Raw genomic sequence first — 24,459 nt, 5'->3', positions numbered from 1 at the left:
TGTGTGTGTGTGTGTGTGTGTGGATTGCTTGTTCATGAATATCTGGGTGAAATATTGAAACCATCTGCCACCTGATCATCAGGCCTATTCAAGTGTTGATGGGTGTGTGCATGCAAACAGAAATAATCATGCTTCTCACAGCAGCCGCCCACTTTTGTTTTTGGATGTTATGACCTTGAGGTCTTTTCCTCTGTGTTGCTGTTAAAGTGAGTGAGTGAGTCCTGATGCCTTTTGATATTTTGAGCTAGGGGAGCAAAACAGAAGCACTAAAGGGATAATACTCGGGATGAGGGCTACTTTTTTTTTGTTGAAGAAAATGGGAGCATCCCTCTGAATGTTCTGAACTCTTGTTTCCATGCCAGAACAAATGGTGTGATCATGATAATCAATGATGTGAGGAGCGATTGCATTGGCTTTGGTTGGAGTGTTTTCATTGCTTTCTATAATGAAAGGTGGTGGTTATCAAATGTATCTGTCAAGCACAACAGCGCCTCTGCTGGTTGTTTCAAGACATGCATAGTTCATGTGAGTGTGTTCCCCACATTTCTGCCCTCCCCACCGATGCAAGCTCATTAGGGCTCCCGAGCCACGTTTCCCAATCCACCTTCTGACCCCTCGCATGACAGGATTTACTAAAACAAAAAAACAGAGAGAGAGAGAGAGAACGATATAGCGTGCAGGTTAACTCTTTCAAACTGTGGTGGGGCTTCTCCTCATGGGGACTGAATATGCCCTATCTTTCCCTTTTTTGGATTTCGGTCACAGAAGAGCACTTCTGTCTTAACTTGTACCTTAAAATGGGTAAAAAAAAAACGGTGTGTGTCTCTGATTGTTCTCGGAGTATGGAAACACAAAAAAGCCTCGGTAATGTGACCACTTGCATGTACAGACTTTAAAAGAGTCGTCTGTAAAACCTAACCTATTAACAAACATGAACAAAGATGTATGAAGTCAAAAGTGTGTCAGTTTGGTCTGTTTCCTGACTTTACAAACTGGATGTTTGAGCTCCCTGGGTCTCTTTTAGTTATCACCGACAATCACGGTGCACAAATACAGCTATATGCATGAACTCTGAACTCCGGTCCCACATCTACGACACTGCGGCTGTGCAGGCTAAGTATGGCTAATGTTTACAAGATGCTCCCAACAGTGCCTACTGGAGCCAGTGTGAGTGCCACGGACCGCTGCCGCAACGGATCCAGTGTGAGCCAGAGGTTACTGTATTACACTGAATATAAGACGACCCCTCTTTGTTTGATGACTATGATTTAGTGGTTTTCTGGCATCGTATTCATAGAAAGTTTGCCTGAAAGTATGTTGTGCTTCATCATGTACATTACATGTTACATTTGGAGGTGTTCAAAATTGCAATGAAAAGCTCTATTGCTAATTCCTAGCGGGTATATGGGATTTTCAATGTAAATTAGCATCAAACTAGCACAATAGTTTGAATGCATTTTGTATATGTTGAATGTCAGAGAGAAATGATTTGTATCTTATGTACAGTAAGTCATAATTGACATCCGTTTTTGTGGTGCCAGGTCACTGGTGTGTGGGAGTGACAGGAAGAAAAGCTTGCTTATGCCGCCACCTGTTTGTTTACATATAGATGGACTGAGTTAAAGTTTCTTCTTCGTCTCACTGCTTTGTTTGAACATCTACAGGCTTGATGCTGTCAAGTTGCTGAGCGACGGAGGTTTGGGAAGCCTGCATGACTAATTCAGTCCAATGGAAATTCCATTATTTTCAGTTCTGGAGTCCTTCCTCCTTTACCACACTCTCCTAGCCCGCTTTCACTCCACGGCTAGTCACTGCTCTCTTCAGTCTTATTATGATTTTCCTCAACTGCTTCCCCTATGTCGAGGAAAGGAAGAGAGAATACAAAACACAGGAAAAATTCACACCCCCTCCCCAACTCCCAACCTCTATTTCACTTTCACTGTGGGAACTGGCTTGTTTGTTCAGTTGCTGCTGTGAACAAATGGAGCTGCAGAATCTGCAGAAATGTCACAATGCTACTTTACGGCTTTTGCACAGAAAATATTGTTGGAAACAAAACATGCTAGGATGGAGGTCAGCGTGGGTCGTGTTTTTGTCGTTATTATTCTAAGGGAGAACCAGTTGTCGACAACATCAGGTGTTTGCATGTGGCGGTGGGGGGGATCAGGAACCCCAAATATAAACAGCCCTAGGTGGACCGCTACTTCCTCTTTCGCTTTTTACTGTCGTGCCCTCTCCTACCAACCACCTTGTCTTCCTCTTTTGGTTTTGTTGTTTGACGCTTTCTGACATGAATTTAAGTAAGTGGATGTCATGGAGAAAGCGCAGTGTCTTCAGGAGGAAACGAAAACCTCTAAGTCTGCTTCTTGGTAAGTGAGAGGGGAGAATTGAAAGGTTTTTAAACATTTTAAAGCCTGCACGGTAAAATTAAAGTCTCACAAAATGGTGTGTTAGTGTGCACGGTTCCGTGTTGTCGTCCGCTACACGCGAGCTGCAAACTTTGCATCAGTCGTCCTGTGTTTTGTGTCTGCGTGTTGATCTTTTCAACCATCTTGCTGCAGCTCTTCATTCCACCCTGTTGCATGCTGGGCTGCCTCTGAACACTGACTTTATCTGTGTTCATCCCTCCCCAACCTCATCCCATGGTGCATCATGACTCCCCCACCCCTTGGCCTGTCCTGTCCTGTTCTGTTCCGTTGTGCCTCTCCGCTCTCTGCTGTTGCATTCTTCCCGCTGTCTGGTCAAGGAACGAGCAGAGGGCTGGAATGTCCCAATCTATCATGTAGTCGTACTTTTGGCTCCTTATTTTGGTGATCTGTGCTGAAAGATGGCCGAACATGGGCTCAGACTCGGAGGTAGGAACTTTTAAACGGGTCTTCTGCAGGAATGATCGCACCCAGTAGCTTCTATCTACAACTTGGATATACTTTGGAGTAGTCAATGTACAGCTTGTATAGCAGTATTTATGATCCACTGGAAATGGCTCGACACACAGCTATTGTCTACATAGCTGGCAACACAATATAATTGTGTTTTGCATACAGTTGGGCTGCATGAGTGCTGCTGGGAACAAGGGTGCTGCAGTTCATTGAGGGAAAACATACATTGTGACATGATGAAGCTGAAACGCGAGGAGTCCAAAGGGTGGTGGATGAGTGCAAGGTGCCTCACATTCACCGGCTCCACCAGTGATGTCATCACAGAAGAGTGGAAGAGGAATCCAGGATCAACCTGAGCAACTATGGTGAATTCCACACCCAAGAGGATTAAGGCAATGGTGCTGACACTAAATATTGACACCAAGGATACAACGTGGACCTGTTCACTGTCAGGTGTACCCACTTGTGTTGTCAGCTGGCTGTGTGTTGACTCATTTTCAGTGTATACTGAAGTATACAGTATATCCAATTTCCATAGTATTGTTCCTTGACAAGATATACCTTAAAACAGTCGACGCAACCTCAGTCTATTGCAGTTTTTCAAAGATTAATTAATAAACGTGCACCTTTTAAGAAGGCGGGACCTGGGAAGTGACTTGTGTGACTGCAGCTAGCTAGAGTTGACAGTTTGCTGAATGCTAGCAGCGCGTTAGCAGTTTAGAGACTGGCCGACAGCAGCTCCTGTGTAAATGTTCTCTGCTTGTTAATAAAGTGCATTGCACTTTTACCACAATGAACACAGAGTAGAGTAGTATTCTCCACTGGTCTTCAGGTGGCTATAATGTTATATTGTGTGAGGTAAAGATGGCATCCACCACCACTACTAACGTTTGAGTCTATCTTGTCTTCTCGGAGATAGCTTATTTTGCCTACTATATGGGGTAATACAAGTATAAATGTGACTATAGGGGTGTTAATTCATGTCTGGAGGACTCTAATAATGGTAAAATCCGTACTTAGAATGCCATAATCAGGTTTTATCAAACTATTCAATTTATTAATATTGAATCCTACTTTGTTGAAAGCCATTTATCGCGGTTGGGTGTATAACCAATTAACCAATTAACTGACCAGCTAATTAACACACACACACTTCCTGGTTGTTCTTTTCAAGCTGCTGCGCTGTGCTCTGAAGGTGGTGTTTATGGTGGTGGTGAAATTGCCAGATCTTAGAGAGCAAAGAGTGTCAACAAGGCCCGGCAGCTCAGCTGGGGCAAGCCGAGACAAGTGACCATTGGAGGGAGGGAGGAATGTGTTTGGGAATTATGGGAATTCTATGCATTCTTTTCCAACCTACAGCGGCAAAATGAGGATATGATTGAGTTGTCTTTGGTTGTGAGAGAGTCTTTGTTTGCAGGAGGACTTATTTAGTGACGCACAATGGTTGATGCCTTGAAAGGCAGCGATTGTTGTTGAGTGTGTGTGTGTGTGTGCATATGTGTGTGTTTGTGTGTGTGCGTGCAGTGAGCCTTGACTCCCATCAAGGTTAAGTTCACCTTGGAAAACTGTTGCGTCATACCCAGTCCTACCTGTTATAACCACCACGATGACTTGGAGACATCCATCGTGGTTGCCAGACACCTTACCTTTTAGCTGGTCATGTGACCTACCACTGTGGCAAAATTTTGATTCTAAAGTATATATTGAAACAATGGCTGGGGTGGAACTCTGCCAAGAGAAAGTGTGGCCTGGCCTGTAAATATTACAACGGTTTCTCCATGTTTACACTGTGATGCTGCCGTGGAAACCAACACGTGGGGTTTGTTTGATTTTCACCACAGCGCCGCCCTGCCTGAGGTCATCTGCTCTAACCACCTGTGAAATATATATTCGGAAAAAGCGTATGATGTGTTCCCAGCTGGCCACTTTAGGGAATGTTCCTGTGAGTTTCCTTGGCCAGTTCTGTGTTTTCTCCCACCCCCCTCCAATCCTCTCAGGGCTGGCTTATGTAACTTTGGCTTGGAAAAATGGGAACAGTTTTGCAGTGGGACAAATAATGGTTATATTTCATTGCAATAAAATGATACTGGTACTTGATGATCACTAGTATCACTATTAGTATCACTATTTTAAAGTTGAAACTTGCATTAAGTGTTATGTTAAGTGTACTTTATCACGATTACTAAAAAAAAACGGACTCCAAACTGTGCCGTTAACCTCACACAGATGAAGATAATTCAACTCTAGGTTGAACAAACTGTTATGGTTATTTTTCGACCCTTTGTATTGAGTTGTGGTCTCCTATAGAGCAGCTACACGCAATAACCCGCTCAAAAAAGTTTTTAGATTTTGCAGAATCTGCACCTATTCCTTACTGCCAAAACGGTCTGTTTAAATTTATTCCACCCACAGCCCGCCACCTGGCATACCCACTCCGCTGTGACTGGTCACATGCCCAAAGTGCTTCCTAACTATGAACCATATAAGGACGTCCGTCCCTCTGTGATGTCACAAATGTACGGTTTTACCACGCCTTTTCAAACAGAGCGTTTTGAGCCATCCCAAACTTCTTTTAGGGCTCACATCCAAATGTGCAAATGTGTAATTTTCTGAAAGTTTAACACGAGAATACAACATTCTAACAACATTTATAGGTCAGAAAAATAGGTCCCCTTTTATTTTTTTATGAAACCCAAATGTTGATAAAAACCTAACCAGACCTAATTGTAATGTTACGCCCCCTTGTTCTAAAATTGAAGTAAATATGAATCTCTTGCCAGTAGCTGAATGCAGCGCTTTTGTTATCGCAAAGCTGTGCTGTTAAGTCATAAATTCTGACATTAACTGCTATCTTGATGTGAACAATACGACAGAAGAGGAAGTTGGCTTGTAAGCGGAAATGCACAATTTGTGGCCTTCCTGCAGGGGGACGTGTGTGCTTGTATACGTATATACACATACTGTAAATTGTGACCGCATGTCTGCTCACTTAGCCGTAAGAAGACACCAGTGGGATTTATGCTTCCTGATGCAATTGCAGATTGTGCACAGTCAGCGCATATTGGTGACAGTGTCAGAAAGTTGTATTGCAACGGTGTATCTAATGTTATGGTCAATGAGGATTTATTGTTATTGCATGTGCAGCAATGTCAAATATTTGAGAAGTTTGAGATGAAGAATTTCCCGCAGTTGGGGTCCCTGCTTGTCATTTGAGGGCCGACGACGGGTGCCGCAGCCAAACCAGTTGGGAACCACTGATGGAAACACGTTACAGTGGCTGTTTTTGAGTGCATCAAGCTGTGGAAGAACATTTTATAAGGGGTTTAATTACAGCAATACTATGCGGTGTATTTCTCATAAAAATAATAGCACAGTTAACACAGTAGGGGAGCATTCTTTTGTGTGTAGTGGTTCAAAAGTAGAAGCTACATACAAACAACACTGTTACATTTCAAGCTTTTGGTGCGACTTTTATTCCAGTAATCACATTGCATGCATGGCCTCTAGAACATGGAAATGTCGACATCCTCATGTTCCAACATCCTACTGCTTGATATTTTCTACAAGGTCACACCCCTGGACATGTAATTAAAGATAAGTGCCTGTGGCTAATTTAGTTGTCTGCGTATGTTTTTGTAGTCATATATGTGTCAAGCTATAAGTGCTGATGTGTGTTATTTACTTGTTAGGTCATATGAGTAGTAAGTATGTAACTAGGCACGAGTAAAAGGACATGGTAATGGTGCTTTAATGTTGTTTATACATTCCCCTCGGGAAGTTTTTTTTCTCTCTTCTACACACACACAACACAGGAGCATACCCCCCCCCCCACTCCCCGCCACCACTACCTTGATCTTTCCAGCCCTTTGACATTCCTATGCTGTGGCGAGCAGGAGCAGCGCCGCCACGGAGGGGGAGCAGTGTGTATGAATTGGCTTTATTGTGTAGCCGGGGTGGCAAGGTAGAGAGAGGGCCAGGGAGACCTGAGCCAACCCTCCCGCTCCCCAGGGGGCCTCTGAGGCCCACGGCAGGGTGCTGATAAGGCTTTAAAGTCAGAGGGAATACTAGCGTTGTGTTGCAATGCACAGCTGCACCATACCTGTGTGTACCTGCACTGACATAATGATGGACAGCTGTCATCACTTCCTGTTTTGCGTCACATTGCACTACGACTTCAGATTATGACCTAGTATTATTTTAATGCAATTTTTATCAAAATCTTACTTTTATCAGAAATGTAGAATTTTCAGTGCACCCTAATAAAGCATGACAGTAAATGAAAAATAACCCAACTATAATTGTTAGTCATTTAAAACAATGATAACAACAAATAAATGAAGTAAACACAACTCTATTAGTAGCGGTCTCCCTGACCTCCATCCTGCCTCCAGATGGTATGTTCTTATTTTTATACCCACCCAGCAAGCGGCCACACAGACACAAAGAAGCAGACAACCGCCAGGCCTGGTGATCATAACCTTTGACATTTTGTTCAGTTCATGGTGTTTTTAGGCAGTGGCACACACACACACACACACACACACTTTTTTACTGTGTCTCCTCCCTCAGTGAATGCGCCACTTTCAGACACATAACTTCATTAACTTTTTTATTTTTTTGCAATGAACCACATGAATGGCACATGGGAAGGATTGACTTGTAAACAGAAGTAGAAGCACACGCCTTCCAGATGGAGAATTAATGATTCTAATGTGGCCTTTTATTATGAGCTTGAGACAGATGCTCATTATTACAGCGGTTCATTGTTGTCTTTTTTTTAAGTTTTAAGAATTTAAGCCACAATGAGGACTTCTTATAAAGCCATGCAGAGAGGAAGAGCCAGTGAGTCAGTCTGATTAGGGTCCATCAGTCAATGTACCCATTTTGTTGTTCTCACACATCTTTTTTTTTTTTTTTTATCACAGATGAACATGACTTGGTGCAGAAGAAAACATTCACCAAGTGGATAAATGCACAGTTCTCCAAGGTATGCAGAAACCAGAAAATACTTGCTAGTCATGCAGTCATTAACTTTTCTAGGCTTTTGGTCACTTTATTAGGTACACCAGCTCATTCAAATGAACACACATTTTGGTTATAATGTATTATTGTATTATTTCCTCTAATATGGTTCTTGTGGTTCCAGTATGTGACTGTAATTTCATTTAATAATTGAATCTGTTATTTCTTTTCTTTTACTTTCTTTTTTCTTCTTATTTAAATTAACTTATTTAAATTTTTAAATTAGTTTTTATTTTTGTATTTAAATCTTTATATGTATATATCTTTATATTTATTTCAACACTTTTTTTACAGCACATAAATTAAAAATACTTCTTAAAAGTTGTAATTTTATAAAATAATATTTTTTCTAAATGTAAATATAAAATAAATGTAATAAAATTAATATAAATATAAAATTTCCTCCATGTGTCATCCAATCAGGCGGGTAAGACGGCCATCAAGGATATGTTCTCTGACCTGAGGGATGGGAGGAAGTTGCTGGACTTGCTGGAGGGCCTCACTGGAACTATCCTGGTCAGTTTACAACCTGTTTAACTTTCACACTTTGTCTAGGAAATGTGAGTTCCAGTATATAAAAAGTCTCAGCATTCTTATGCATGCATGCATGCATTCTCATTGCCTCTTCTTTCCTGCAGCTGCAAAAATTACCAGTCAGTCTGTACTTAATGCGCTTAATCTCTCCCTGCTAGCATAACAATAAATCTATAACCCTGACAGTGAGAGCAGCGTCTTATAAAAGATGCGCAGCTGGTTGCAATTCACCGTAGCAATCTATCTTCTTCCTTGTGAGCAGGCATTGTGCATTTATCTGCCCCCCCCATGAGCGGTCCCATTTTACAATGCCTGTAAATGGATATTCCGTGTTCCATCCTTCCATTTTCGCCATGTATTCATGATTGTCTTGAGCATTTTTTTGGTATGAGAATACTTCAAGTGCCTTCTGCTTGATGAATTCAAACCTTCATCGATTCCTCTTCATCAGACCAAAGAGCGAGGCTCCACCAGAGTGCACGCTCTCAACAACGTCAACAAAGTGCTTCAAGTTCTGCACCAAAATAACGTGAGTAGAGTGCTTTTTGGGTGTTTATTTTACACATTTTGGCAGGTTCTTGAATGTTGTCCATAATCTGGCCGTGATGCTATATATAGAGGCTCGGGGCCACATCAGGCCCATCGAGTGTCCCACACATCAACACACATGATGCCCAACGTAACCTACTGACTGCACCATGTGGGCATACAAACACATCTACACACAATACCCATGCCAAAAAAAAACACCAGTGTAGTGTATTCCTGCCGCAAGGCATGCAGGGTAGCTTGTGGTACTTTTTCTCGTAACATTTCGCTGTGTGTTCGCATTTTTGCTTAATTGCAAAATATGTCGAGGAGGTCATCAGATAAGTAAACAAGGTGGAGTTAACATACTTTTGTTTTCCAATGTTTTATTATTCATGGTTCATATTGTGGACTACCCAGCATGCCTTGTGGGCATTTCGAAATAACAGTTTATGTTAAGTAGTAGTTGATTTATATGATGAGTTGTGGAAAGAGTTTTCAGGTAAACATGTTGCTATTCACCGTTCTAAAGTCAGTCAGGTCTCGTTCATATGTTCTATTCCATTATATGTGTATCCTCCTCTTTTATCTGTACAAAATAATGGACCTTAATGCCGTGACATTAGCAGAGGCGCTCATGGGAAATGGCAAAGGCCGACACACGCATGTTGGTTTTTGTCTCCCAATTTGCAGCCATTAATAATAACCCCGTGTAATGATGCAGACCCAGAGTGCTCGTCTGTGTCGAAATGACCCCCATGTTCTATTCTATGGGAGAGACATATAAGGACATGAGAGAGAGATACAAACAAAGCGGGAGAATGAGGCTAATTGGAACCAGAGTGTGGGGTCAAAGGGCAACACTGTGGTAGAGCGAGGTGTCACGAAGCTAAGCACATGACCTCATGCTTTGCCCTCTTTTAAAAACCCAAACGTGGTCTCGGGTTAAATGTTTGACATTTTTGATAATGTAAGGTAAATAAACTGCATTTAAACATCAGTTTTCTTAGAGAGGCAGCAAGCCGAATATCATGCCCTATTTCTGTGCATAGCAGCGAGCGGCATGCCATACACTGTCTTGAATAAACTTATTTCGATGACAGTTACATCAAAGTACGACTGTCCACAATTTGGACATGCAATTTTTTTTGTTCAGTCATGCACAGCAGCGAGCAGCATATCATGCGCTATCTTGATTAACAACTTATTTCGTTGGTAGTGACATCAAAGTACGACTGTGTACATGTGGAGCATGTCATCATTTTTTTAGGATTCCTGAGTTCAGCAATGTATACTGTAGTAGCGGGCAGCATGTCATACACTATCTTGAATAAAGTAACCTACTTTTGTGTCTCTGACTTCCATGTATTCTGATTCCAAGACATTCCAAAGCATACCATGCACTATCTTGACCAACAAAACACGTCTGTGATAGTGACATCAAATTACAACTATGTACAGTACATTTGGAATATGCCACCTTTTTTATGATTTCTGTGTTCAGTGGTGCGAAGCAGCGAGCAGCATGCCTTACACTGTCTGGAAAGAACAAAAAAGTAAAGAAAAAAGTAGAACACTTCTCTTGCCAATTCTAAGTTTATGCTTCTCCGGCCTTAGGTGGATCTTGTAAACATTGGAGGAACAGACATTGTGGATGGCAACCACAAACTTACTCTGGGCCTCATCTGGAGCATTATTCTTCACTGGCAGGTGAACTCACACACAGTAACATAATGCTGTCATATCATTGGAAACATATGGAATTCTAACATGCTTCCTCTTCACCGCTCTGCACTACGCAGGTGAAAGACATCATGAAGGACGTCATGTCCAATCTGCAGCAGACCAACAGCGAGAAGATCTTGCTGAGTTGGGTGCGCCAGTGCACGCGTGCTTACCCAGAGGTCAACGTACTGAACTTCACCACCAGCTGGGCCGACGGCCTGGCTCTCAACGGCATCCTGCACCACTTCAGGTGAGGAGCCATCCAAGTACCGTCATGGCAACGGGCATTTTAAACAAGGATAAACAAGGAGTGGAATTTAAAAATTGGGGGAGGATACGCTGACTTTCTGTGTGTGTCTATGTGGGGGTGGGTCGAACCGCTTGACTTGCCCTGTTTACACCTGCCATGTTGGTGTTTGCACATACTTGCTGTGTTTGAGGGGAATAAAGCAAATGAGTGCATCATCAGGGATATTAACACAGCCCTCCCCTTTTTGTAACCCTTATCCTTAGCCGTGACACACACACACACTCTTGGGACTGCGAGTTGTGAGAAAGGCCAGTGTTGGTTTAGACTTGGGCTGGGGTTTAGTTGGATCACTGATCCCATACATTCCACACCCAGCTAGCCCCGACAGAGTCTTTTCTCCTAGCATAGCAATCACTACATACATATGTACAGTATGCAGAGTTCAACTAATTGTGCAAAACATGCATTTGTTGGTATTTCAGGGTAATTATCCTCAGTATGACTGGAGTTTTTCTTCTCGTCTTCTCGTTTGTGCGTAGACCAAATGCATTCAGTTGGAATCGTGTGGTCCAAATGAGCCCTGTGGAACGCCTGGAACATGCCTTCACTGTAGCCAAAGATCAGCTGGCTGTTGAGAGGCTACTAGATCCTGAAGGTAAAACATTGGTGGAAACTTTTAACCGCCTTTTATATAAACAAATTGAGGTATCCCACTGTGACCTATGCAGTTAAACAGACGATCAATACTATAAAATAGTTCTATATTGTAAATGCTGTAATGTTTCATGAAGCCCTGGTCTCTTATAGTGGCCGGGTGTGTTGTGTTTACAAAAGCAAGTAACGACTGCCTACCATTGTTTGCTCCTTAGCGCTATTCCAACATTGGTTGTGTTGCTGCTGTGTTGTACAATATATGGTTTCTCTAAGTTTTTGTACACTCCAAATCATTATTTATTTTTGCACTACAACATTGGAAACTGGAGGCTAAATAGTCATTTGATTGACCTATAGCAACACAGTCAATAAAATGGTAATGTTCAACTCAGCATTCCGTTCATAGACATAGACTTTCTTTATTGTCATTGCACAATAACACAACAGTGAAATTGCCAACGAAATGTTGTTGCCTGATAATTAATAATAAATAATAATGTGGAGAATAAATAGATTATATCAAATATGAACAACAATGTACAGCGTAAACAGTAATTTGTACAAATAATTTAGAATAAAAAAACAATAATTTAAAGTTTTGGTTGTGCGTGTGGGCAGGTAGAGGCTTATTTAAGTTCTGCTTTTCAGCTTTAAGTTCTGATTCCTTTGGTAATATCCATCTTTGTAATGTTATGTTTTCCCAGACGTGGCGGTACACTCACCAGATAAGAAGTCCATCATCTTGTATGTGACGTCACTGTTCGCCGTGCTTCCCAAAGACATCAGCATGGATTCTATCCAGGAGGTCGAAACACTGCCGCGCAAATTTAAAGTAGAGGCTGAGGAATCTGCTCCGGGCCTCGGTGCGCAGGTAACTACCTATTTTGAAAAAGCACACATTAAGTGGGTCTGCTTATTGCATTCTAGGTTTATGGCTTCTGGGTTCACATGTTCACGCCTTGGAATGAGTTCTGGAAAAATCTACTGTATCTGATTGGTCCTGCGAGGAGCGTTTTAGTTTCTTGGCAGGCTTCCTCCCGCCATAGGAAGTGATGCAGCTACTTTTGTGACCGAGCAGAGACAGAATAGAGGCTCTTTGTTGTAGTGATCATGTTTCCCCACTCTTCATTCTTTGATTGCCTCATGGCTTTATTCACTGTTGGTGCCATTCTAACACAAGTGTCCACTCTGTGTTAAAAAAGTCAATGACACTTCAGAGTTGAACAATTCTGCAACTAATCCGGACTGTGGGTTTTTGAAACTAGCCTTAGGTTTGAGAATGGGGCGTGACCTGCCCTGCAAGTCAGCAGCACCTCCCAGGATCCCACATGCATTTTTCTTATTCCTTAACCGCAGGGCAGGTCGCTCCACATGCCTCAGAGAAGTTCCAACACTCCTTAAAGTATCTTTCTATTTTTAAACACACCAGCTGATGCGCCACATGATAAAAGCAGAGTAATGCATGAAGTGACCTTTATTGACTGTGATGATGAATGTTTGCTACCTGTTTGGTTTGGGAAAACCAAATAAACAATAAAGTACCTGGGTAGACCATCAGCTTATGTATACATACTGTATATACAGTATATATATTTGGACTGTTGGGTCTTAAGGGGGTTCTAAGTAGAGCTCATGAGCTGATCAAGACACGGGATGATCCTCGGCCCAAACGAATGTTATTACTGGGGCCGAGTGCAGTCCAATAACCATGAGACTGCTTATACGAGAGAAGGCTTTTAAGATTAATTCAGTGCAAAGCCTTCATAGGTGCCTAATATATTGTGTCCTCTCTGCCACCTGATGTAAACTTGAGTTTTATGATGCTTTATGTTCTTCAGAATATGAAACTGGCGGAGGCACGTAGCAACTTAACAGAGATGGAAGTGGAGATGGAGGGCGGCATGCTGGAAGCGGATTTGGACAGCTACCAGACAACCCTGGAGGAGGTTCTAACCTGGCTGCTGTCGGCTGAGGATGCCCTGCAAATCCAGGACGAGGTGTCGGAGGACGTGGAGGAAGTCAAAGAGCAGTTTCACACACATGAGGTAAGAGGAGACACAGCCTGGGAAGTGAAAGAGGATTCTGGTCTTTTTATGGTCCGCTTCCATATGAGGATGGCAATACATAGCGAATCCAGACTACTTTGTGGTCACACTTTACCAAATCAATCAAAAACTGGTTTGAATTTGATTTGAGTTTGTTTTGAGTGTTCACATACAAAACGATGACACCTAAAACCAGCTTAACTATTAATCACAAAGCAATGAATATGTCCAATATTGGTCTTCCATCCATTTTTCTATGCCGCTTATCCTCACTAGGGCCGCGGGTATGCTGGAGCCTATCCCAGCTGTCTTTGGCTGAGAGGCGGGGTAGACCTGGTACACCTGGTCGCCAGCCAATCACAGGGCACATATAGGCAAACAACCATTCACACTCACATTCATACCTATGGACAATGTGGGAACAGAGACACAGAGATGCCAAGCGGAGAATCAAACCCCGATCTTCCCGATCTCTATGTGCTAACCACTCGACCACCGTGCGATATTGGCCTTCTTATCCTCAATTAATATCATGTAATGAACAAATTATGCTTTTTTTTACTGTGCTGCGACTGGACACATTTCACAATTAAACACTTATAAAATAAGATAAGATATGCCTTTATTCGTCCCTCAGTGGGGAAATTTGCATAAATAAAGTAAAATAAGTAAATATAATAGATAGTAATAAGCAAAATAAGACAAAATAGTACTAAAAAATTCACAACTAATAGTCTACAATCATAACATGTCCTCCTACTACCAACATATCGTTGCTTACTCTATTTTTTTGTTGTCCCACTCCTATTTCTTTACTTTAGTCCGTACTTTAGTCCCTACTAAGTAACAGTGTTACGAAACTAACATTGTCCACAGCCTCCTCCCCCTACCTGTTTGGAATGCCAGGAATCCTGCATGCAACTTGATGGTGCCTTGACCCAGAGCTTATTTGTTTGTTCGAGGAGATATTTGTGTCGGTGCGTGTGTGTAAATAGAGGTTGGCTGGATTCCCATTGGCCTAGATGAGAGTATTTGCTAAGACGAATGTGTGGAATCCAGGTCAAAAACATCTTTGCAGGGCACACTTGACCAGTTTAGTGCATTAAAAAAAGTGAATGCATTGTCTTCAGCACCTCTAAACTGTCCGTCTGTGCTAGGCCACGGACTGTCATGCTAATGAATATTTTGTTATTCAAGCACCTGGCATTGCCCCTAGGCCCGTTCCCGCCTGTAATTTGACTCGCAAACTCTGACCGGATCGCTTGCTTGACTTTGAAGGCCTTCATGATGGAGCTGACGGCTCACCAGAGCAGCGTGGGCAATGTGCTGCAAGCCGGCAATCAACTCATCGCCCAAGGCAGCCTGTCCGAGGAGGTGGAAGATGAAATACGGGAGCAGATGAGCCTCCTAAATTCCCGGTGGGAGAGCCTCCGCGTCGCCAGTATGGACCGCCAAGCCAGGTAGAATTTTTTAAGATTAGGTAGGCTGCATTCCTGCACAATAAGGATATATTTACTGTGCGGTAGAGGTCATCTGTGCTAGTGTTGACCTCCGACGATAATGGCTTTTAGCTGTGTGGAATGTGTGAGGCTGCAAGCAATGTGAAGGTGACACCTGATAAGCGCTGAGCTTTCGTCAAGGCTTCAAGCAGTCAATCTGTTTTATCAGCGTGTGGCTGTTTCAAACACAAACACACCAACGGCACATACAAATACACATGCATGTAGACATGATATCAGCATGTTAAACTTCTCTACGTCTCTTTGAGTTCCTTATCCTTTCCCCATCCAGACTTCATGAAGTCCTAATGGAGCTGCAGCAGCAGCAGTTGCAGCAGCTTTCCGATTGGCTGACTCGGACGGAAGACAGAATCAGAAAGATTGAGACCGAATCTCCTGCTAAGGACATCGACGACTACAGGGAACGGATCGAACAGCATAAAGTAAACCTGCTTCTTAAAGACGCATATATGCACATCATGTGTCTGTCCATTCACATACACACATAATTTAAGCATGTATGACCATTCACTTACACAATTTAAACATATCTATCCATCCACACACACACACAGAATATCAACATGTTTGTCCACTCACGTACACACATGATTGAAGCATATCTGTCCATTCAGGTACCCACATGATGTAAACATGTTTGTCCATTCACATACACACATAATGTAAACATGTCGGTGCATTCACATCCACACACGATTTAATCATGTTTGTCCATTCACTTGCACACAGAATTGACCTTCTGTCTGTCCATTCACATACATAGTACATGATGTAAACATGTTTGTCCATTCACATACGCACATAATGTAAACACGTTGGTCCATTCATATACACACATGATTTAAGCATGTTTGTCCATTCACTTGCACACGGAATGTAACCTTCTGTCTGTCCAGTCACATACACACATAATGTAAACATGTTTTTTCATACACGTACACACATGATGTAAACATCTGCCTGTCTAGTCACATACATACATATGTGAACATGGCGGATATTTTAATCATTTGTAGATCCATTCACATACTAGCGCAATGTAAACATATGTAAGCTGTCAGTCCAATCACATACATGTTAACATCTGTCATATGCATTTATGAGTTAACATTTGTCTGTCAATTCACATAAACACATAATTTCCCTGTTCTTCTTTTCCCCCCCAGGAGCTTCAGAATGACCTTGAGGCGGAGCAGGTGAAGGTCAACTCTCTCACGCACATGGTGGTGGTGGTGGATGAGAACAGCGGTGAGAGTGCCACCGCTGCCTTGGAGGAGCAGCTGCAAGTAAGTTGTTAGCATGAGAGCATCTTTGTAGATTTGTTAATATCGGTTAGTGTACTTAGTGTCACTTCTACTGTTGTTGATGGGGAGTACAAACACATACTAGATGGCTAGATGGTAGTAATAATGGTTTACGTCTTGTGTTCAGTCGTTGGGGGAACGCTGGGCTGCTGTGTGTCGCTGGACAGAGGAGAGGTGGCACAAGCTACAGGAAGTCTTCACGGTGTGGCAGCAGCTGGTGTCGGATCAGGTAGAGCACCCAGCTACGTCTAACTCCATTTGCTATGTTTACTAAGGAACCATTCTCCTGCAGGCTTTGTTCAGAGCATGGTTGGAGAAAAAAGAGGAAGCCTTGAGTGAAGTGGAAACCAGCAATTTTAAGGACCCCAGCGATATAAACGCAAACGTGCGGCATCTAGCTGTAAGTAAAGAGGGAGGGGCTACATTGCAGTTGATGCCAGTTTTTCCTTTTAACTATTATATTGTGACAATCTGTAGATTCTCAAGGAAGACATGGAGAAGAAGAGGCGGACGCTAGACCAACTTTCCGATGCAGGCCAGGATGTGATATCGTTACTGAGGAGTTCAGAGGCCGGAGCTAATATTGAGGCGGACGCTGAGGATTTGGCACATAGATGGGACAACTTGGTGCAGAAGCTGGAGGACTGCTCCTTCCAAGTAGGCATACGTTTTTTTTTGTTGTTAATTGCAACTCTGCAGTGATATACTATATCTCTGCCAAGGTGATGGAAGCTGTCACAGATGTCGGATTGACGCAGGTGGACGAACAGGTTGTCATGAGGACGGTTGCCGTGGCGGCCGCTGCTTCAACTCACGACCAGGAGTTGCCCCCACCTGCTCCTCCCAAAAAACGCCTGGTGGAGACTGACAATGAAGTCAGGAAAGTGTAAGAACTGAAACACATAGAAACATTCTCGGTGTAAACACAAACATGCACTCATCTATTCAATCTGTCTTCTGCAGGTTTGAGAATAAACTGTCAGATGTTTTGAGCTGGATGAAAAAATGGAAGGCGTCTACTCAGGCTTTAGCCTCCACACATCCAGACACTACAAGTGATACCGAAGGCCTGCAGGAAAAGTTAAAGGTTGGGGAAGGAAAAAAACAATCACACTACATACAACGTACTGTTGGAATAGGAAGTTGAACATGTGATTTTGGCTTGTAGGCTCATGAGATGGAACTCCAAGCAAAGGAGCCTGCAATCAATCAAGTGATCCAGGAAGGTCGAGGCTTGATGGACCAACTTGAGAGAGGTACGTGGTGAAGGACGAAGGACATTCATTTTCTACCGCTTATCCTCATGAGGGTCGCAGGGTAAGCTGGAGCCTATCCCAGCTGTCTTCGGGCGAGAGGCGGGGTACACCCTGGACTGGTGGCCAGCCAATCACAGGGCCCATATAGACAAACAACCATTCACACTCACATTCATACCTATGGACAATTTGGAGTCACCAATTAACCTAGCATGTTTTTGGAATGTGGGAGGAAACCGGAGTACCCGGAGAAAACCCACGCATGCACGGGGAGAACATGCAAACTCCACACACGGATCGCCGAGGCTGGAATCGAACCCTGCGCGCTAACCACTCGGTCGCTGTGCAGCCCAAGCACATACATTATTATTTAAATCGTTTGCTACCAAAGACGTATTTATACGCCCAATCCACACTGTATTTACATGCAAAAGGCAAAAAGCGATGATGATGCTACTGCACAATAGAAGAGATCATGTTAGGTGCATTTTAAAAAGCATTGAGCCCTGTAGCGTGCACCAACTTATGCATTAAAGGGAAATTCTACTGCATGCAGGCGTGCGGAAAAGTGTGCACGCACACCATTTAGTTCCAAATGTGAAAATTGTAAATGGTTCATGGTGTTATATTTGTGAATACATTGTTATCTTCATGTAAAGCAACCATTTTATTATTTTATTTATATCCGTATATTTTGTATGTTGTATCATGACTGCGGTCACTTGGTATCATGTTTATAAAGCCCAATCCAAAATGGCTGGGATTGAATGAGTTAATGTCATACATGCAAAGTTTGTGCAGATTAGCATCAATTTGCCTATGAAATTGCTACCTTTCGGGGTATTATTTGCCTCTTTATTTTTATTCAGATGCTAGTTACTTGTGTGTGTTTTTGTGGGTGGGGTCGTAAAACACTCACCCTGCTGAGAAGTTGGCTTTTTATAAATACTCATAAAAATGAAGAGATGCTCATTAGATTTTTTTATGACTTTTTTTGTTAACTTTTTGTAAACTTTGCAGACTAGTCTTAGTCTTTGTTATGTGCCCCTTCAGAGGGGGTCCATGTGGACTCGGTAAGGGCGGACGTAGACCTGATCCAAACAGAATGGGAGGTGTGTGCCAGGGAACTGCGGGTAGCCCGTGACCGTGTCGGCGCCCAGGCCCAGTCCACTGCCTTGTCTGCAGAGCTGGCAAGTCTGGATCAGGTCCTGACTGACCTGGATCGATGGCTGGATTCCACTTCTGCTGTGGAAAAGTGTGACGACGCCGGACTCGGGAGCATGAGTGAAGAATGTCAGGTAATTTGTCCATCGCAGCTGACGAACAATCGCATCATTTGATGAATCCTTTCTCCTCTTTGGTCCTCAGTCCCGCCTGGTCCAAGTCGCTCCCTTGGGCTCGCAGTTGGAGAGGATTTGTGCAGATGTGGAAATGTTGGAAAACATGCTGTCTTTAAAAGACAACACGGTAGTGGTGTCGGCACATCACGCTTCCACCTTGCAGCGACTCCAGAGCAGACAGGAAGAGCTGAACCGAGGTAACTCTGACCTGTCAAACCTTTGATGGGATGCGCTCTGTGTTCTGTGGAAGAGAAAAGGGCGTACCCCAAAGCATTCCCATAAAGGCGGAAGCATCGAATTGGCCTAAATGTCTTGGTAGAATGAAGAGTGGCGCTGAGGGATCTAGCATAATCCTGAATTGATTCCTATAGAGGCGTCTTAGATGGGATTTTACCCAAACTCAAATGTATTTTGGACATTTTGTAGGTTTTAGCAAACATTTATTTCCCCCCACCTTAATCTGACCAACACACTAAGCACCAAATTGTGATCAGAACATAATGATCCGTACAAATTGATATGTGGTTAAATATATTTAATGCAGATTAGTAGCGACTGTACGTAACATGTCATGAGATTGGTTATATAGTGTTTGCCTAACTAACAAGCTGGGATCACAACATTGGTTTTATACAAACTGGTTATGTAGGTTTGTCTATGTGATCAAAATATTTGTTTATGAAAATCAGCTATGTAGTTGACCTAATCCAACTACGATGAAAACACTTCTTATATACAAATTGATTACATAGTATTTGCCTAAATCTGTTATATTCTATTCTAACAACAAGCTGTCATGACTACTTACTTATTATAACATACATTTTGGAAATGTTTGTATAGACGCAGTAAAGAACTAATAGTTTTAGAAGTCTTTCCCCGATAGAAGCGTCTTAGCTGGGATTTGATGCACACTCAGCAGGCTTCTTGTTCTGCAGTAGAATGCCAATTCGTGTGATTCCTCGTTAGAAGCCCCTACAGACATGAAGAAAACTTCCAAAAGTGAGGCGCATGCTCAGTTTTACGCTAAATGCCTCACTTGCCCCCTGGCCTGTTAAGATACTTTTTTTTTCCTTCACATGCACGTCCTTCAAGTATTGTTAGTATTTTGTTTATTTGACATCAACCTGGACAGTGTGGACATCGGTGTTGGTTAGCTTTTGTCCAGCAGTGTGTTGTAAGATGAAACTGGACCAAAGTCCCCCAGTGACCTCAGGCTGAGGTGTGTGCGTCCTTTTATGACAGAGTTGGTTGAGCATTTTGTTTCTGCCTTCCTCGTGTCTTTATCTTCATGTTCTGCTCCATCACTCTCTGCGCATACAAACATTCTCACATTATGTAAGGATCAAATCCCATGCTAATTGACACACATGACAAGGAAGGGAGGAGAGCTGTGAAGACGTTGTGAAGAGGAATGTCAACATCTCAAGTCGGGGGTTGTGTTTTAGTCGATGAATGATGAGCTGGCTAACTTCCATGCTGTCAAACATACTATTAACTAGAATCGGGTTAGATTCTTTTCCAGCCACTCACACTGCCTCCCTGTGGTGGGACACATGTACGTAATAACTCCATATTGTTTAAACATCCCCTTGTCCTTTATTTTAATTTCAGTTTTGGAGGCCATCAAGACTCGATCTGTCCTGGTGGAGGCGCTAGAGGCCAGGCTGGCGGCGATGAGGGACGGAATCGACGACGTTCTCACTACCGAGGCGGCAGTGCGGCGAGCACAGGTGGGTGAAGCTTCGTTGTTAAGTCAGAATAACAATCCTTAATATTCACAGTCAATGCATGCAGGTCTGTACTTAATAATACTTAATGGTTTCTTCCTTGGCCCCTCTACAATATTATTAGTACAGTCATGGTGACCCACTAAGAATGATTAAAATTAGAGATGCACGTTTCTCCTTTTTAAATTTAGATTGTACTTTGGATGTAAGAAAGACTCAAGCAAATGTGGTTTTCATGAGTTATTTATGTGGTGTTGAAACAACATCTGCTAGTTGTACCAAATGCTCTGTGATGAGGCTAAATAAAAACCACGACTGATAACACAAAAACCATATCAGCCACCTGAAACACCAGCATCGCTCCCTACAACGCCTGGGCCTTGGCAAGATGCCGCGTTTATTCATTCATTCATTTTCTACCGCTTTTCCTCACGAGGGTCGCGGGGGTGCTGGAGCCTATCCCAGCTGTCTTCAGGCAAGAGGCAGAGTACACCCTGGACTGGTCGCCAGCCAATCACAGGGCACATATAGACAAACAACCATTCACACTCACATTCATACCTATGGACAATTTGGAGTCACCAATTAACCTAGCATGTTTTTAGAATGTGGGAGGAAAACGGGAGGACCTGGAGAAAACCCACGCATGCACGGGGAGAACATGCAAACTCCACACAGAGAGATGGCCGAGGGTGGAATTGAACCCTGTTCTTCTAGCTGTGAGGTCTGCGCGCTAACCACTAGACCGCCATGCCGTGTTTAAAAAGTGCTAAATGTTTGCCGGGGACCTCCGTGGCATCACACCAGCTGCTTGGCGTGTGTGCCCGAATGCAGTGCACCTTGCTGGGCCACATCAGGTGGCTCCCCCCGCTCTAGACTCTGTAGTGATGTGGCAGTAGTAATGTCGTAGTAGTATTAGGTACAGCTGGTCAAAACATGAGTTTTGTAAGAAAACATGCTTATTAACTGCATAACGAGGGATTTAACTACCTAAGTAATGAACACACTGTGTGTGATAGAACAATCAGTATGCATCTTAAGTACATTATATACGTATATCTATGTGTGACATCATATTTTCTTTGTTAGCCATTTGCTTCTTTCTGTAGTGTGTGTGTGTGTGTGTTAACATGTTAAGTGTGTTGCTGTGCATGCCTCTCACCCTCCTTCCATTCTGCTTTGGAATGTTGCTCGGTCTGAGCTGTTGTTACGCCGGCAGAAACTTGGCACATTCTGGGCAGCGTGCCCTGACATGCAGCATAGATTTCAATGCACAGTCTCTCCTAGTCAGGCAACAACGTACTAGATGGTAATTTCCAGTACGAGACAAAAGCATGTATGCTTGATGCCGAGTGGGATATGTTGTGGTTGTCTACACCAGGGGTGGGCAAACTACGGCCCGGGGGCCACATGCGGCCCACCAAGCGTTTGAATCCGGCCCGCCAGTTGCTTTCTAAGTAACTTCAACTTTTAACATACAAACTGGCAACATGACTTGCAAGTCGGATGTCTGATTTAGTCAAAAATAAACAACAAAACTGTCAAATTAAATGACATAGTTTGATGTGGTGTGATGTTTAAAGTGGGTTAGGGTTAAAAAAGGGTTAAAAAAGGGTTAAAAAAGGGACATGAGAACATACAACTGATATAGGATAACACTTTTACAGATAAAATTAGACAAATAATTCAAGGAAAATGATAAGCATAAAATAGTGTGTGTGTGTTAAATATATGTTCTGGCCCCCCAGACAATTTTGTTAACTCAATGCGGCCCTCGAGTCCAAATATTTGCCCACCCCTGGTCTACACTCTGTGTTAAGACTCCTTTTTTTTGTCCTCTACAGGCCTTGTGTCTGGAGATTGAACAAACGCAGCAAGCATCCGATCCAGCAGAGCAACAAAGATGGAGTCAACTGTCCACCAAGGCCCGCGAGGAGCTGGCCACGCTCAAGTGTCTCCTAGGAAGCATGAAGGACCAGCAGGTCCAACACCTTTCCTTGCAGTCGCAGTCGTAGTAGGACTAGGAATGTGACGTTAATGCAATGTCGTCTTCAGGTGAAGTTGGGGGAGTTGGAACGCTGGTTGGAGGCGGTTCGGGAACTCTTGTCCCGGGATGCTACGAGGTCGGGGAACACAGAGAGCTTACAGGAGGAGCTGAATCATTGCAAGGTCAGACATGATGGAACTATGTTTGAACTGCAAAACGCAGTACCGTGAAGCGACATAGCTTAAAGTGTCTTAACCCGAAATAGCACGAGTACAGCCTGTAGTACGGTTCTATGACTTGAAGGTTCTGAAGGCATTTCCATTTGTCGTTGTGACGCAGGAGCATGTGAACGAGATGGAGTCCATGGAGGCTTCCTTTAAGCAGATGGATGAGAATGTGAGAGCTGTGCAGGCGGCTGCAGTACCAGGACTGGCCAAGTGGGGGCAGAATATGACAGATTTGCGAAGTCAATTTGACTCGCTTTCGAAACAGGTAAGATTTTTCATGTGCACTTTGCAATTTGCACCATTAGGTTGCTTGACAATAACTAATCATAAGAAAGCCAAACGCTTGGAACACACACACCATCCCAAGATGCCTTTATTTTTTTTATTTGAATATTCCTCTCACCAGTTTTGATGGCACCCATGGACCTTGCATAACACAAATACACAGAAAGATCTAAAAAAAAAACAAAAAACAATATCTTCTGTTTCCAGTTGCTGAGCCGCCAGGAGAGTTTGTCAGAGAGTCAGGAGAAGCAGGTGAACCTGAAGAAAGACTTGGCGGAGATGCAGGAATGGATGGCTCAAGTGGACGAGGAGTTTCTGATGAGAGACTTTGAGTATAAGAGTCCAGAGGAGCTTGAGTCAGCGCTAGATGAAATGAAGGTGCGGAGGTGGAGGTGGAGGTGTTCTTAGCACGGCTTCACCATTTGTAATCTTGGTCTGTCTTCCAGAGGGGACAAGAGGATGTGCTACAGAAGGAAGTGAAAGTGAAAATCCTGAAGGACAGCATCAATATGTTAGTGTCTAAAAAGTCACCGTCTGGTGTAGGCAGCGGGCAGGCGCTGACGGCACAGCTTGAGGGCGTTCTGGGCAACTACCACAAGCTCTGTGACCGCTTTAAGAGCAAGTGCCACACCCTGGAGGTAATAAGTGTGTGTTAGGTCATCATATGGGGACGTAATAATGTTAATAATGCTTGAAATGTCATTCAGGAGGTATGGTCCTGTTGGATGGAGCTACTCCAGTATCTGGATATGGAACAGAGTTGGCTCAACACCTTAGAGGAGAAGGTCCAAGCGACTGAGAATATACCAGAAAGCACTGAGGCTGTTAATGAAGCTCTGGAGGTACTGGAAACATATTTTGGTTGAATACCGATTCATACGAAAGCTAGGGCGTTAGAAAACTGAGGTTTGAATGTAACACATGCAGAAAAGCGGGAAAAATGTGACTGGCCAGCCTGCAAGTTTTGTATAAATAATATTATTGCTTCTCCCGCTAAATAGTAACATAATGCGCATAATACAATTTTATATGTATATCATATATCTAATCTTACAATATGTATATATACTGTATATTATATTTTACTGTTTTTAATTGTTGTTTTGTCCATTTAGTGTGCCATGAGAAATAATAATGAAAAATATATAAAAACAAATATAATGCCAGAAATAT

The 24,459-nt window shown here is 43.0% G+C and overlaps 1 protein-coding gene across 5 annotated transcripts in view; it reads left to right on the top strand.

The window, feature by feature from the left end:
- Window positions 1–24,459, top strand: part of utrn (utrophin) — a 116,177-nt gene that overhangs the window by 4,584 nt on the left and 87,134 nt on the right. Inside the window, exons 1-27 of one of the 5 annotated variants that reach the window (XM_058055989.1) lie at window positions 1,605–2,369; window positions 7,805–7,866; window positions 8,325–8,417; window positions 8,887–8,964; window positions 10,581–10,673; window positions 10,766–10,938; window positions 11,478–11,593; window positions 12,297–12,463; window positions 13,431–13,637; window positions 14,916–15,097; window positions 15,429–15,579; window positions 16,324–16,443; window positions 16,589–16,690; window positions 16,754–16,861; window positions 16,939–17,118; window positions 17,184–17,347; window positions 17,425–17,548; window positions 17,630–17,717; window positions 18,771–19,015; window positions 19,086–19,254; window positions 20,672–20,790; window positions 22,632–22,769; window positions 22,843–22,956; window positions 23,114–23,266; window positions 23,494–23,664; window positions 23,733–23,924; window positions 23,994–24,128. In XM_058055989.1, the coding sequence (XP_057911972.1) occupies window positions 2,291–2,369; window positions 7,805–7,866; window positions 8,325–8,417; window positions 8,887–8,964; window positions 10,581–10,673; window positions 10,766–10,938; window positions 11,478–11,593; window positions 12,297–12,463; window positions 13,431–13,637; window positions 14,916–15,097; window positions 15,429–15,579; window positions 16,324–16,443; window positions 16,589–16,690; window positions 16,754–16,861; window positions 16,939–17,118; window positions 17,184–17,347; window positions 17,425–17,548; window positions 17,630–17,717; window positions 18,771–19,015; window positions 19,086–19,254; window positions 20,672–20,790; window positions 22,632–22,769; window positions 22,843–22,956; window positions 23,114–23,266; window positions 23,494–23,664; window positions 23,733–23,924; window positions 23,994–24,128 (3,723 nt within the window). In that variant the 5' untranslated portion in view covers window positions 1,605–2,290. Of the gene's footprint in view, window positions 1–1,604; window positions 2,370–2,693; window positions 2,856–7,804; window positions 7,867–8,324; window positions 8,418–8,886; window positions 8,965–10,580; window positions 10,674–10,765; window positions 10,939–11,477; window positions 11,594–12,296; window positions 12,464–13,430; window positions 13,638–14,915; window positions 15,098–15,428; window positions 15,580–16,323; window positions 16,444–16,588; window positions 16,691–16,753; window positions 16,862–16,938; window positions 17,119–17,183; window positions 17,348–17,424; window positions 17,549–17,629; window positions 17,718–18,770; window positions 19,016–19,085; window positions 19,255–20,671; window positions 20,791–22,631; window positions 22,770–22,842; window positions 22,957–23,113; window positions 23,267–23,493; window positions 23,665–23,732; window positions 23,925–23,993; window positions 24,129–24,459 lie in introns of those variants that run through there. The other 4 variants (XM_058055991.1, XM_058055993.1, XM_058055990.1 and 1 more) reach the window with 4 other exon arrangements.

Source organism: Doryrhamphus excisus, chromosome 19 (genome assembly GCF_030265055.1).
Source record: "Doryrhamphus excisus isolate RoL2022-K1 chromosome 19, RoL_Dexc_1.0, whole genome shotgun sequence".
NCBI lineage: Eukaryota > Metazoa > Chordata > Actinopteri > Syngnathiformes > Syngnathidae > Doryrhamphus > Doryrhamphus excisus.
This window is presented reverse-complemented; position numbering and strand designations above follow the sequence as displayed.